The sequence below is a fragment of the Ascaphus truei genome, chromosome 8 (assembly GCF_040206685.1).
Source record: "Ascaphus truei isolate aAscTru1 chromosome 8, aAscTru1.hap1, whole genome shotgun sequence".
Lineage (NCBI taxonomy): Eukaryota > Metazoa > Chordata > Amphibia > Anura > Ascaphidae > Ascaphus > Ascaphus truei.
The window spans coordinates 72,066,664-72,081,484 of record NC_134490.1 but is presented as its reverse complement, the minus strand read 5'-3'; the positions used below and the strand labels follow the sequence as shown (position 1 = coordinate 72,081,484).

General features: G+C 45.8%; 2 protein-coding genes across 2 annotated transcripts in view; one reads left to right on the top strand and one right to left on the bottom strand.

Moving 5' to 3' along the window:
- Window positions 1-508: 508 nt before the first annotated feature.
- On the top strand, window positions 509-13,623 carry LOC142501953 (alpha-2-macroglobulin-like protein 1). Its single transcript, XM_075612584.1, has 11 exons — window positions 509-786; window positions 1,038-1,194; window positions 1,709-1,783; window positions 3,342-3,544; window positions 4,810-5,025; window positions 5,305-5,429; window positions 5,809-5,899; window positions 6,233-6,301; window positions 10,282-10,384; window positions 11,050-11,091; window positions 12,771-13,623. Exons 4-10 carry the CDS (start codon window positions 3,359-3,361, stop codon window positions 11,088-11,090), a joined length of 831 nt encoding a protein of 276 aa, XP_075468699.1. The 5' UTR covers window positions 509-786; window positions 1,038-1,194; window positions 1,709-1,783; window positions 3,342-3,358; the 3' UTR covers window position 11,091; window positions 12,771-13,623.
- Window positions 13,624-14,290: 667 nt separating this feature from the next.
- The window catches only part of LOC142501952 (alpha-2-macroglobulin-like protein 1), an 81,253-nt gene continuing 80,722 nt past the window's right edge, over window positions 14,291-14,821 (bottom strand). The window contains exons 37-38 of the mRNA XM_075612583.1: window positions 14,711-14,752; window positions 14,291-14,549 (exon numbers count right to left, since the gene is read on the bottom strand). Of these exons, the coding sequence (XP_075468698.1) occupies window positions 14,712-14,752 (41 nt within the window). The 3' untranslated portion in view covers window positions 14,291-14,549; window position 14,711. The remainder of the gene's footprint in view (window positions 14,550-14,710; window positions 14,753-14,821) is intronic.

Sequence of the window (14,821 nt, the reverse complement as noted above, 5' to 3'; positions counted from 1 at the left end):
GACACAGTTATGGTTTATTCTTATAGCATTACTTACACATGGACGTTCAATCAATGATGATAACATGTGCTCTTTCTTTCAGATGGTAAAGAGAGAGAGAGAAGAGAGAGAAACCTTTTGTCCCTCACATGCTACTTAAATGTTTAATGCAGACAGAGAGAGCTGAACCCAGATGCAACTGTATTTATTAATCACTAACTCCGCACCCATTCTCCTCACGGTTTACCTAACAAAGAACTATACCCACTTCAAACTAGGCATGACATTCTATCTCTAAGCCAACCTCCAACATCTTTTATGCATTAAACGTTAACTGCTATTCATCTGTTTTGGCTACATTTGAATTCTAAACCTTAAAACATATTCTCATTCAATTGTCTTGATATAATTTCTCATTCACACATTTTAATATAATAAACAGATTTCTAACACTGTGAAAATCCTTTGGGGTTCCCAAACTTTTTCTCAGCACTGAATATTAAATAGAACTGCTCCCTATAACTTTCACACATACTACTTTCAAGTCAACTGGAGTTTGTGTGATAGTGCCCACTATTGTAGTTTAATGAATAACCCCCTATATATATGTTTCTCTCTTCCTCTCATTGCCTCATGATTTCTCTCTCCCATTCTGTCTCTTCCTATTCCTCTCTACCTCTCTCTGTCTCACATTATCTCTCTATTCCCCTCTCTTCGCCCGGCAGGATATCAGAGGGAACTCACCTATAAACATGCTGATGGATCATATAGCGCCTTTGGTGAAAGTGATGGTGCTGGCAGCACCTGGTGAGTTATGGGTTATGGGTCACTAGACCTCCCTTTAAATTCATTCCACATATCCCCCATTTCTAATCAGTGGGGCTAATCCCCTCACCTCTCTCTCCTCTTCCCTTCATCGCTCCCTCTCTTTTTCTCGACCTGTCTTTCTCACTCTATCCTCATCTGTTTTCATATCTCTGTCTCTCTCCTCACCCCTCACCTCTTACTCTTCCTCTTCCTCCCTCCCTCTCCTTCTTGCACTCTCTCTTCCATTGCAGGCTTACTGCGTTTGTGGTTAAGTGTTTCTCGCAGGCGAAGGGTAACATTTTTATCGATGATGCAGTGATCAGTAAGGCCGTCAGCTGGCTCCGCTCCCGTCAGCTGCCTGGGGGCTGTTTCATCAGCAGTGGGAAACTCTTCCACACTCTCATGAAGGTGAAATGGTGACAGGGGTATCATGTGACTCACCACAGTATGACACAGACAACAGAGGACCTGTGGGATATGGAGCCTGTCCCTCCCATCACTGAGTGACAGCAACAAGTATAGTATACGGGATAGTATACGGGATGGAATTTGTCCCTCCCACTGCTTGGTGACACAATGACACAGGCAGTCTGTCCCTTCCGTCACAGAATGATACAGTGACACTGGAGGGACAGACTCCATGCTTTATCGATTCCTTGAATCTAGCAGAGAGTGGCACAGTGATATGGACAGAAGAGTCCTAAAGTATGGGAGGTGGAGTGTATCTGTCCAGTGTATCTGCTGGATGACAAAGACAGAAGGAACGTATGGGATATGGAATTTGTCCCTCCCATCACAGTGACACGGACACAAGGGACTTATGGGACATGGAGTCTATGACATCCCTCCCCTGGTGGTGACACTGTGAACAGAACAGGACAAGTCTGGCTTGGTTTTGGGTTTTAACCAGTATTATTTTCAGGATGGAGTGCAGGACGATGTGTCTCTCTCTGAGTACATCACAGCAGCACTGCTGGAACTCGGGATTCCTCAAAATGTGAGTATGAGGGACTGGTTTCTACGAGCGCACTGTAAGTGAGCTTATTCTACCCTCGTTGTGTAATGCCCCAGGAGAAGCAAAGACTTTGCAAGAGCCGGGCTGCTGCTCTTGGAACCTACAGATGAGCCACCAGCCCGGGGTTCAAGGGAGGCCAGTTGGCCCCATACAGGGGGTCTCTGTTTTCCGGACTCAGTACTCCGCCCTGCCCCGTCCACTTAGCACCCCGACACCGCTCAAAATCCAGTCTCCTCTTTCATCCATGGATTCTATGCAGACTAGCTGGCACCTTAAATATGTGCCCCAGCTAACGGCATAGAGTCTTGTAGTACATGTAAAAACACCATAACACATACTTTATTACAGCATACATTTTGGGGTATCTCATATTTGGTTGGGGCATCCACAAACCCAATACAGGTTCTGTGCCACCTTGGCACTAACTGGGGTAACCCCCTTAACCTAGGGATTCCCTCAGCTACAGGGATACCTGTTCATCCCTGTTCCTCATTCACTTTTCTGAGCTTTGCTGAAGCAGGGTACCCTAGGGGTGAGTCGCACTTGCGTTTTCAAGGGAGATATTGCCAGGACAATGTGCCTACATGTATCCGAGAATCAGGCATGTCTCCCGGGTACATTTATAGGGGAACCGACAACTCCCGACCCCAACCTCCTAGGCACATTCTGTCAACGGTTCCTCCACAAAACACCCCCCCTGAAACTCATCCCTTAGCAATCCCTGCTGGCTGGCATGCCCAGAAAGGTAAAAACACAAAAAATACTTTGATTACAGGTAACACATGGTAAAGATACAATGTTACTGGGCCCATGAGCTAACTCACTTGGACCATTATACACGGGTCAGGGGTAACCAAAACAGGTTTAACCTTTATTTGAGAGCCTGGTTACTCCCTACCGTCACAAGCATGTGTAGGTTACACAGGTTCAAAATCCGCGCTTCACAAACTTCGAAGCTCATTGGGAAGTTCGAGTCGATCCCAACAAAAGTTGAGCCGAAGTCCAAGAATGGCTTTCTTTCTGGTTTTGTTTTAATAAACTGGGGGAATGACCTGAGCTGGTGCTAACTCCGTCCCCAGTCTGACTTATGGGTTTCGCTCTCTGTCAAACCCATATTGCAGGCTCTGGATGTAACTCGCAATACCAGTCTCGTCAGCCTTTAGGTGGTGTTTAAAAAAATGCGAGTTTTTATAAGCGGTTGCAGAACGGAGCTACGAGAATAGCAGTTGTGGGCAAAAAATGCGAGTTTGAGGCTTTTTTGACAAACCGATTGGATTGGCAGAGCCGGAGTGAAACCGCTTCTAAAAAAGCTGTTTAAATGCGGTTTAACATGCGAGAAGGGCTTACAGAATAGCAAAGCGCGCCAATCTGCTTCTAAAGCGCACTTTACAAGCAGTGTGTGACACTTCGGTGCTACTAGAATAGGCCCATATATCTCCCTTTCTGCATCTCTGTTTCTCTCTGTCTGTCTCTCTCTCTCTCTCTGAGTCTCTTACTCTTGGTCCCTCTTTCTCTCCCTCTCCTGACTCTCTGTCATTAGGGGGGCAGCTGCACTGGATGTACATGCTTCAGTCATCAGAGGGGGAAAGTGGAGGGTCGGCCAATGTGGAGTTAACCTCTTATGTGCTGCTGGCTTTGATCTCTGGCCCCACGGTGCAGGCAGAAGAGCTCAGCAAAGCCTCTGAGATTGTGAACTGGCTCAACAAGCAGCAGAACCCATACGGAGGCTTCTCATCCACACAGGTAACAAAGCTTTGAACACTGGACAGTTATTTACATACTGTCATTTAATCAGATTGCTGTTGATACATGATAGCCTGTTATCTATTTATAGTTGTGAGGGCAATTGATACTGGGCACAAGCCGTTGTCTACCAACACCTGGGCAGAGATCAATGCTGCCCATCTATTAGACTCGCAGCACTGATTTTCCATAGCTCTATCATATGTATTGTGCTTATAAACTTTAGAGCCAGCTATGATATGAGCAGCATTTAGCTATTTATTGCAGAGAGGGCTCCGGGCAAAAGACGTTCTCAGAAACATCTAGGCAGTGACTCATTACCTGCCAATTTGTTGGACTCGCAGAACTGGATTATAATAGCTAGTTCATTAATATTGCATGCGGTTTTGACTATAACTTGGCACATACTTACCTATATCCTATTCAAGATACCTAGATAGCCTGTAGCTACATTGGATTACTATATCCCATTGATCCACCCCACCTCCACCGTATTTTCATTCGCCGTTTAGATAGGATTTATTTATAGAGACAATATATTTTATTTGAGGATTTCTCCCAATAAAGTTTTTTTTACCCCAATCCACCCTACATAAAATTCAGTACATTGTGTCTGTATTAGGTTTTAATACTTTACTCTCACATCAGTATCATTAGCCATTGTGTGCTCCCAATATAGGGGTTCTTTCTCTCCTTGTTCTAACATGCAGGGAGTGCAAGAATACTCTGGAGTTATGAATTAAAGTCTCCAAGTCTCTGCAAAACCTGTGACAAACTGCTGGTATAAATGTTGTATATTAATTTCTGACCCAAAGAGCTTGCATTCTAAGGGGGTTATTTACTAAAAACTCCCAGCTGCAAAACTAGGGCAAATTCAGTGAAACAAGCAACTGGAATTTTATCTCTGAGAAATCCTTGCTCGGGTTTTGCAGCCAGGAGTCGTTAGTAAATAGAGCACTAAATGTTCGTTAAATGGATTGTGAGCTCTTCAGGGCAGGAAAGCCTTTCTCCCAATGTTACTTACATGTATTATGTGCCTATCCCTCTCAGTATATCCTCCCTGTATTATGTCTTACATGCGCCACTTACATAAATAAATACAAATAACATTTTGTACCTGATTTATTAAAAAACAAAACCCTATGGCTTTCAACGTGCTGTTTTCCCTAGTAAATTTGATGCTGTTTTTGTCTCCGGTTTGCAACCGTTTTTACAATTTGAGGGGCTGCTTCATCAACCCATTCATTCCCCTCTTCCCATCACAGGATACAGTTGTGGCTATTCAGGCTTTGGCCAAATACACACGGGTCACATTTAATGACAAAGGGAACATGTTGGTGACGGTCCAAACAGCGATGAGTTTTCAGAAGCAGTTCCACGTGGATAAATATAACCGGCTCCTCCTGCAGAGAGAGGCTCTGCCAGATGTACCTGGGAGTTACTCCCTTCAGGTTACGGGGATCGGCTGTGTCTATATTCAGGTGACTGAGCATCTCTCTCTTCCTATCAGTATCTTCCTCTCTTTACCTCTATCTCTCTCTTTCCTTCTTTCTCTCTCCCTCTATTTCCCTCACACTCTCTCTCTCTTTCTCTCTCTCTCTCACACACTCTCTCCCTCTTTCTGTCTCTCTCTCTCTCTCACACACACTCTCTCCCTCTTCTCTCTCTCTCTCTCTCACATACACTCTCTCCCTCTTTCTCTCTGTCTCTCTGTCTCTCTGTCTCTCCCCACCTAACACCACACCCCATGTGCCCTGCAGGTTGTCCTGAGATACAATGTTTATCCGCAAATGGAGAAGGCCACTTTTAACCTGAGTGCCAGATTAGAACCCAGAGAATGCACCAATCAGAGCATACGGCTGGAGACTCTCATTATATCAGTCAGGTAACATCCGTATATAAGGGATACCTCTTATATAGAGCAGTTATAAGGCGGGTGTTCTTATAATGAGGAAGTTCTTACAACAGGGAGACCTCTTGTAACAGTAGGTTATCATCTGGTCTTCTTATAAGATTGGTGTTTTTATAGTGGAGATCCATACCTCAATAAGAGTTTGTAAGGAGATGTTTGTACTGTAAGACTGGTGTTCTTATACTTCTTACAATATGTTGCTGTAATATTGATTTCCCATAACATGGGCTCTATTCCACATGTAGCAGATATAAGGATATGTTCTTTTTAAGGCACTGTTATTACAGTGGTCATGTGTGGGGTGGTAAGGAGATGTTCCTATTGGTAGGGTATTATCACTCTTTTGTTGTAGTTACACCAGGACACGGAATGTCTCTAACATGGTTCTTATAGAAGTGGATATGTTGTCAGGATTCAGCCCAAGGGAAGACACAGCCATAGAGGTAAAAAAAAAACCTTCAGACTTTTTAACCATTACAGTGACCGTTCTGTGTCCTCGTGAGATGCACATCCAGACCATACTTTACTAGCGCTAACCCAAGTGCATTCTGGATCACAACAGTTTGGCATTTCCATGGGCCATGGGTCTGAGATTAAGGACTGGATGAGATACTCATGATGACATGGACTGACGCTGGCAACACAACAGTGACCTTATTACTCTCTCACATGCATACTCACCTCTCAACTCTCTGCTGCTCACTAAGGTGCATCTTCCACCAGACCTGTTGGATTGTAAGATCTTTGGGTTGATTTCCACTCTGTTATTTCTACAGCTCTTGAAGATGCCGCTTGTCATGAGAGTCAACATTCAGCAAAATTCGGTCACTATCTATCTAGACGAGGTGAGGGATGTTCCCTGAGAAACTCATATTTAGGATTCCTCCTGCAGGAAGATCCGTGTTGTGGCTGTCATGGGATGCCAACGTTCTTATAAGAGCGGATGTCTTATAACAGGGGTTATTCCCATAGGAAGAGGAAGAGGTACATCAGAGCTTTGAGGAGGTGTACAGTATAAGAGGGGCAACCAGAGAAAGAACCCACCCACTCTGCCAAGTATATGTACAAATGGGGGCACTAGGGTTATGGTTAATGCACATAGAGAGAAAATGTAGGTATTGTTACCAGAGATGGAGGAATACCCAAGAACCCATTACAGTGCACTCTCCTATATTTTGAAAGATGTTGGTTATCAAATATCAACGAGACTGGCTTTGGGGTAGGTCACCCTGATGGCTGAACATACAGTTGCCCCTAATATATTAACTAGGAATAATGGTCATTTTAAAATACTAAATTGAAACTTATAACATAAAATAAATGGGGTTGTATTGGCACATATTTAAACTAAGACACTGTACAAAGTAAAAATAAAAAGGTGATAATTTGTAATGCCTGGGTGCCTGCTTAGTGATCAAGGATATTGTTCACTGAGTTGATTATTAGGAAGAGTATACACTGTAATTAGGTCGGTGTGTATAAACCACCTGTGTGAGTGTCTGAGAGACTAAAACACAAAGATTGTTGGTATAGAAGTTCCCTTAGCATCCACGTATTCCAAATCTAGGCATCCCACACTGCATCCCACACTGCACCCCACACTGCACCCCACACTGCATCCCACACTGCATCCCACACTGCATACCACCTCTGTTGATGGCCATGGTAGAAATGCCTGCAAACCACTAGGTTGATAGCTGTTGATTGATAGCTATCGTGCAGGTTTAGGGCTAAGCTGGTGTCTGGTGTTTCAGCTTGTTGTGCAACACTACTTGTAGCTGCTCAACTTAGCATTAGATATAGTACTTATGGTGGCATTTAGACTGTTACATACCGTGCTGCGTAGTATCGTTTTCCACACTAATTAGTGGCAAGGCAACATACTTCTGCAATGCAGGGGACTGCTACTATCTAGAGCAAGCAGTGGTCTGCTACTATCTAGAGCAAGCTGTGGACTGCTACTATTCTAGAGCAAGCAGGGGACTGCTACTATTTAGAGCAGGCCTGCACAACTCGAAAAGCGAGAAGGGCCGAACTGCTCCAAGCAAAAAAAATTTGGGCCGCACGGGTAAAATCATCATCATCATCATCTCTTCTCCAGCACCTCTCATCATCATCATCATCATCCTCATATATCTCCCCCACCACCCCTCATCATCATTCTCATATCTCCCCCAGAAGCCCTCACTATCAACCATTGCGATACCCCCATCCCTCCCCCTCACCCACACACATAATACTCCCCCTCCACATCAAACACACAATACCCCCCTGCACACCACACACATCCCCCCTGCACCTCACATCCTTCTCCCCCGTGCACCTCACATCACTCTCTCCCCTGCACCTCACATTACTCTCTCCCCTGCACCTCACATCACTCTCCCCCCTGCACCTCACACCACTCTCCCCCCTGCACCTCACATTATTCTCCCCCTTGCAACTCCAATCACCCTCCCCTGCACCTCAATGACCCCCCTACACCTCCAATCAACCCCCATACACCTCCAATAACCCCCCCCTACACCTCCAATCACCCTCCCCTGCACCTCCAATCAACCCCCCTACACCTCCAATCACCCCCCTGCACTTTCAATCACCCCCCTGCATCTCCAATCACCCTCCCCTGCACCTCCAATCACCCTCCCCTGCACTTCAAATCACCCCCCTGCACCTCTAATCACCCCCCTTACACCTCACCCCCCCTTGCTCCTCACCCCCCCCTTGCACCTCACCCCCCCTTGCACCTCACCCCCCCTTGCACCTCACCTCCCCCCCTTGCACCTCACCTCCCCACAACGGCACCTCACCTCCCCACAACGGCACCTCACCTCCCCCCGGCACCTAACGGAGCAGGCAGGACTAGCACACTCGTGCAGTCCTGAGAGCGGGTTTGCGGCTCCCGGCTGGGAGAGGAGGGGGGGACTCGCGACTGGGAGAGGAGGGGGGGACTCGCGGCCGGGAAAGGAGCGGGGGACTCGCGGCCGGGAAAGGAGGGGGGACCCGCCGCCGGGAGAGGAGGCTCGGGAGGGAGGAGGACGGGGAAAGCCGTCGCGGGCCGCACAATGAGTGGAGGACGGCCGCACAATGAGTGGAGGCGGGCCGCACAATGAGTGGAGGCGGGCCGCACAATGAGTGGAGGCGGGCCGCACAATGAGTGGAGGCGGGCCGCACAATGAGTGGAAGCGGGCCGCACAATGAGTGGAGGCGGGCCGCACAATGAGTGGAGGCGGGCCGCACAATGAGTGGAGGCGGGCCGCACAATGAGTGGAAGCGGGCCGCACAATGAGTGGAGGCGGGCCGCACAATGAGTGGAGGCGGGCCGCACAATGAGTGGAAGCGGGCCGCACAATGAGTGGAAGCGGGCCGCACAATGAGTGGAGGCGGGCCGCACAATGAGTGGAGGCGGGCCGCACAATGAGTGGAGGCGGGCCGCACAATGAGTGGAGGCGGGCCGCACAATGAGTGGAGGCGGGCCGCACAATGAGTGGAAGCGGGCCGCACAATGAGTGGAGGCGGGCCGCACAATGAGTGGAGGCGGGCCGCACAATGAGTGGAGGCGGGCCGCACAATGAGTGGAAGCGGGCCGCACAATGAGTGGAGGCGGGCCGCACAATGAGTGGAGGCGGGCCGCACAATGAGTGGAGGCGGGCCGCACAATGAGTGGAGGCGGGCGCGTGTTGTGCAGGCCTGATTTAGAGCAAGCAGGGGACTGCTACTACACTATGTAGCCACTTTAGACGGTGAGATTTGGAAGGAGCATTTATCAGGTGTTACCGTTCATACTGAAGGCACTGCCACATCGAGTACATTGTTTACTCTTAGTGGCGTGGTCCGTTCGCGTTGCACAGTGACTTTCGCTGATTAGCTTCATTGGACCCCTGACTCTTAGGTTGTATTTACTGCCGGTCCTCTATGAAGGCTGTATACCTCTGTATACCTCTGTATACCTCTGCTAAGTGTAGAAGCATGAGGCTGCAGCAATATAACTGATTGAGTTTTTCCCGGGACCTAGATTTAAGGTCGGAACAGCTGTTGTGGATGTTGAGCAGTAATAAGAGTGGTGTTCCTATAACTGAGGTTCTTCCCATACGAAGGGGCACATCTGGGTTCCGTGGAGATGTTCTTATATGGAGCGATGTTTTTATAGCAGGGGTTCCTCCTGGAGGAAGTGATTAATTTCTGCTGCATATTTTGTGAAGACGGTTTCATTATAACAGGAATGATTCTCTTAAGGAAACTGTCAGTGTAAGACGCGTGTTGGTGAGACTTTGAGTGATCATAAGAATGATCACAGATGTTTGAGCAGGCAGAGCCTTAAAGCTGCAGTTCAGTCTTTTTTATTTTTTTATTTATTTTTTTACTTCAATAGTTTCATGTGGGCAATCTCTAATTACCTAAAGAACTGTATAGCTGCAGCTCAATTCGTTCTCCATGTATTGATAGGTGAAATTTGGTGACATAATTAGAGCTGGCATATGTTTTTCTTCTGCTTCTGTCACTCAGTGGAAGCTCATGAATATTCATGAGCACTCCTGCACTGACATGTGTTAGAGGGAGGGCAGGGCTGACAAAGGGGTGTGCCAGGGCTTGTGACAGGGCATGAAGGGGCAGTGCCTTAGCAAATGGCTGTTAAAATAGAATACAAGAAAATTGGTCTTTCAAAGTTGTTTTTTTAAAAACAGAAAATGCTAAAAGTATTTTTTCTTACTACAGAACTGATTTATTAAAAAAACCACACATGCAGGATATTGACTGAACTGCAGCTTTAAATGCTCCTTTCTGTGATCTCTCTCTCTCTCACTCCCTCTCACTCCCTCTTCAGCTTGGGCACAGTTCTCAAGATTACTCACTCACTTTGAAGCAAGATGATGTTGTTGGAAAACTGCAACCAGCAAATGTGAAAGTGTGCGACTATTACAAGCCAGGTAAGACTGTTGTGTAGAAATAAGTACATCAATAAATAAATAAACAAGAAGACTAGAAAAAATGTATAGAAATTAAAAATAAACTTTACTGCACATTATAATACATGATAAGGTACTATGTGTGATTTAAATAAAAAAAAGTAATAAAAAAAAAGATATTGTGGCAAAACTCTTTGGATTGTATTATGGCAAATAAAAATACCACTTGTGAGCACATTCACGTGTCTCACTGCAGCCAGGGATTCTGGGTAATGATATGCAAATGAGCACTCAGCGAGTCACTTTTTACTTCTTATCCATTTTAACATGGATCCCTATAAGCGTATGCCTGCTGCATTACACACCGTTTCAGCACAGCCTGGGTTAAAGAAGTGCATAGCCAGTAACCCTACTCACAGACAGCTGTTTCAACCTTTTGGGTCTCCTCAGTGTGAGGTTGGATGCCGGCCTTGCAACGTGACGCTGGAAGTGGCTAGAGCCCCTGTGTTACAGGAAGGCTGGAAGTGTTCACATAAAGATGTAGAGTTGCTGTGGGCTTAGCAATAAAAGTATTAGTACTCTATACCGCTCAATACCACCACATGTTGACCCTTACTTAAGATGACTCCAAATAATGTACAGTTAATGTAATATTTAATGTCATGTTTTTTTGTTTGTCGTATCAGAGGAAAGTTCAGTGCGCACTTACCTCCCTTCCTGCCCTTGAGGTAAGACACGCTCTCATGCCCACCTCTAATATAACAATTCCTTTGAAGGGTAAGGTAACTCCTGGGTGCCTTATTGCATTAAAAGTATATTGCACAAAGGGAGTTTATTAGCAGACAAAGATGGGGAAACCTGACCTAATACACACATGGGGCGCATAAAAAGATGATGCACTTTGCGCAAAACCCGCAGCATACTTTCTCATCTCTATCAATTTGCACCAGTGGCAGATGTATGACTCTTGTTAATCTTATGTTATATCTGGCGCTGATCTCTCAGGAGCAGAGGTTGCAACATCACCTGAACCTGGACACAGAGACAGAATAACTACTCCCTATATCTCCTCCCCTAACTGCTCCCTATAACTCCTCCCCTAATGTTCCTATAACTCCTCCCCTAACTGTTCTTATAACTGCTCCCTATAATGCCTCCCCTACTGTTCCTATAACTCATACCCTAACTGTTCCTATAACTGCTCCCTATAACTCCTCCCCTAATGTTCCTATAACTCTTCCCCTAACTGTTCTTATAACTGCTCCCTATGACTCCTCCCCTAATGTTCCTATAACTCCTACCCTAACTGTCCCTATAACTCCTCCCCTAATGTTCCTATAACTCCTCCCCTAACTGTTCTTATAACTGCTCCCTATGACTCCTCCCCTAATGTTCCTATAACTCCTCCCCTAACTGTTCTTATAACTGCTCCCTATGACTCCTCCCTTAATGTTCCTATATCTCCTCCCCTAACTGCTCCCTATGACTCCTCCCCTAATGTTCCTATAACTCCTCCCCTAACTGTTCCTATAACCGCTCCCTATAACTCCTCCCCTAATGTTCCTATAATTCCTCCCCTAACTGCTCTTATAACCTCTCCCTATAACTCCTCCCCTAACTGTTCTTATAACCTCTCCCTATAACTCGTCCCCTAACTGTTCTTATAACCTCTCCCTATAACTCGTCCCCTAACTGCTCTTAAACGGCTCCCTATAACTCGGCCCCTTAATGCTCCTACAGTATATTGAGTCCCCAAACACCCACTGGAGGGAGGGCACCTTGGTACTACGTTGCCACAAAGTGATGCACTCAGCTCAGTAATGACACCATTTGCTTCTTTGTAGCAATGCTCCAGTAAAATTAAGTTGGTAATCTGCTTTGAACTGAATTGCCAATTGTGTTCCTAAAACCCCCCGTGACTTCCAAACAATTGGCTTTAATAATTGCTGCTCTAGCATTGAGGTGGTGGCTCTTATTTCCTGTCCCAGAAGCCCCTGCAGACTGATTCTTTCTGCCATGCGGTTCTATGCTGGGTCGCAGGCACTTAGATTGAGGGAAGTTTAGCGGCAGGATGTTGTTGGAGAAGAGAGGGGTGTTTGCATGTACAGTAACAGGATGGGGAAAGGCTAAATGTAATAATTACCAGAATTATCCTAGATTGGGGGCTCTGAATTGTATCTAGTAGTAGGGATGCTGCCAGTTACTCCACAGGTGCAGAATCTGGGCTAAAGTATTATGCCTTACTATAGATGGGAGTATATATGGGATTATGTGACACGCCTGGTTTTGTTCTCAGATTGATACACATTTTGCGCTGGTATTTTTGATTGGCGTAATATCACGATAATGGAATAATCCTTCTCTTCTTCTGTCTCGCTCATTCCTCTTTCCCTTTCTCTACCCCTAGAAGGACTCGAGAAGACGCCTCCTGTACCCGCTTTGGTGCAACGCGAATCTTGGAGGGGGGTGCAAGGGCCCTTTCAGCCTCGCCCCATACCTGCTAGAGTATCTGCAGCACACCGCAGAGCCTGTGCAGATGTAGATGCTCCGCAGACACCTCTATGAAATTATATCTTGCACTTATTAGGGAAGTGTTAACCCCTTCACTGGCAGAGGTGCTTGCAACGCATGACTCTGTATATTACATGTATATATTGCAGTGCAGGCTCTTCCGGGGGAAAAGGGAATAGTTGTAGGTACTTTCTGCTGTCCTCTTGCTACAATGCTAACCTCGCTCTTGCAAATCTCCCTTTAGCTGCAAGTCATTGTTCTGCGCATTACATATATACTGTGTACCGCATTGCAAACTCTTCCAGGAGGCACGGGGTTAAGTCCAGGTAATGACTGTTATGTCTATGATGTAATGGTACCTTAATGCCTCTGCTGCTCCGTTCTCTACAACTAGTTCAGGGATATTGTGATTTTCACAGGTGCATATTGCTGCCCAGACTCGGAGAAGCAAAGTGTTTGGAGGGTGCAGTAGGGTAAAATGCTGGGTGTTGGTGTTGCTTTATGCTGGAGATGTACAAATCGGCAGGTGTGGGAAGGAGAGGGATTCACACACTTTATTAAAGCTGCAATTTCACCCTCTGTGTCCCAGGAAATGTTTATTTTCTTTGTTTCGCTCGGACGATACGTTCACACTTTTTATTGCAGTCTGGTAAATCCCTCGCTCCTTGGTTTTGTGGTGGTTGTGATTCAGAGACAAACTGTAACCATTAATTACAACAATCTTTAAAATATGGCTGTACAGTTGGAATTTGTTATATGGGACAAGAGGTTAAACAATGTATCTGATTTTTAACATTATAACCGCTCCCTATAACTCCTCCTATTGCTCCATATAACAGCTCCCTATAACTCTATATAACCGCTCCATATAACCCCTCCATACAACTCCTTTTATTGCTCCATGTAACCCCTCCTTATAACTCTTCCTGCATCCCCATATAACCCCTCCCTATAATGCTTCCCATTGCACCATGTAACCGCTCCTTATAATTCCTCCTATTGCTCCAAAACTGTTTCCTGTAACTCCTCCTATTGCTCCATATAACCACTCATAACTTCTAGTGCTCCATATAACCGCTCCCTATAACTCCTCTTATAAGGAAGGGGAGAGAGAGACAGAGAGAGAGAGAGGGGTATAAGGAGTGTTTGGGGATGTATACAAGTTAATGGGCACTCAACTAAAATTGAACTCCCTTCTCTCATTACACTACAATAATGTAATGTTAAGCCTATATACAACAGCGGCTTTTTATGCATATAATTAGCTTTGTGGATACCTCTGGGAAAATAGTGTCTGTAACTGATGTAGGTAACATGATGTTATGAGCCCTGATTTAATGGAGCTCTCTGGGTCTGGCTCTGAGTATGCATGATGATAACCCTGGCAGTCCACGTTAGGAAGACATTTAGCTCTGCAGAATTTAGCCCAATGAGTGTTTATTGATTTCTGTAGATTTATCATTTCCCAAATTCAGGCAATTTCATACGGGAGAGATTTTCTAAAGCAGACTGCGATGCTCTGCAGACATGTTCACCAATTGGGTAACTGAGATCTCCCCCGCAAGGAGGAGGTAGGCGACTGATGATTTACAGGAATGTTCAGCGTGGGAAGGTTTATTGGAGCGACGCTCTGCAGAGACGCAGTGAAAGCATGATGCTCTGCAGGGAAAAATCTCTGGGAAACGACAAAATGGGACATTAGGTTGTTATTTGGTATTGAGCCTTCAGTGGAAGAGGAGCCTGCAAACAATATGATAACATGAAGTGCAATGCTGGCCTCTCTGGTTCTGAACGTGTTAATGGTATGTGGGGCAGTAAGGGATGGGTATTAATTACCTTAGGGGCAGTCGATCAGGTACTTTACTGTTTTCTTCTCATCTGAAAAGACACAAATATCATTAGATTCTCATTTTATTCCATTGAAAACAGTCATGATTCAGAACACGC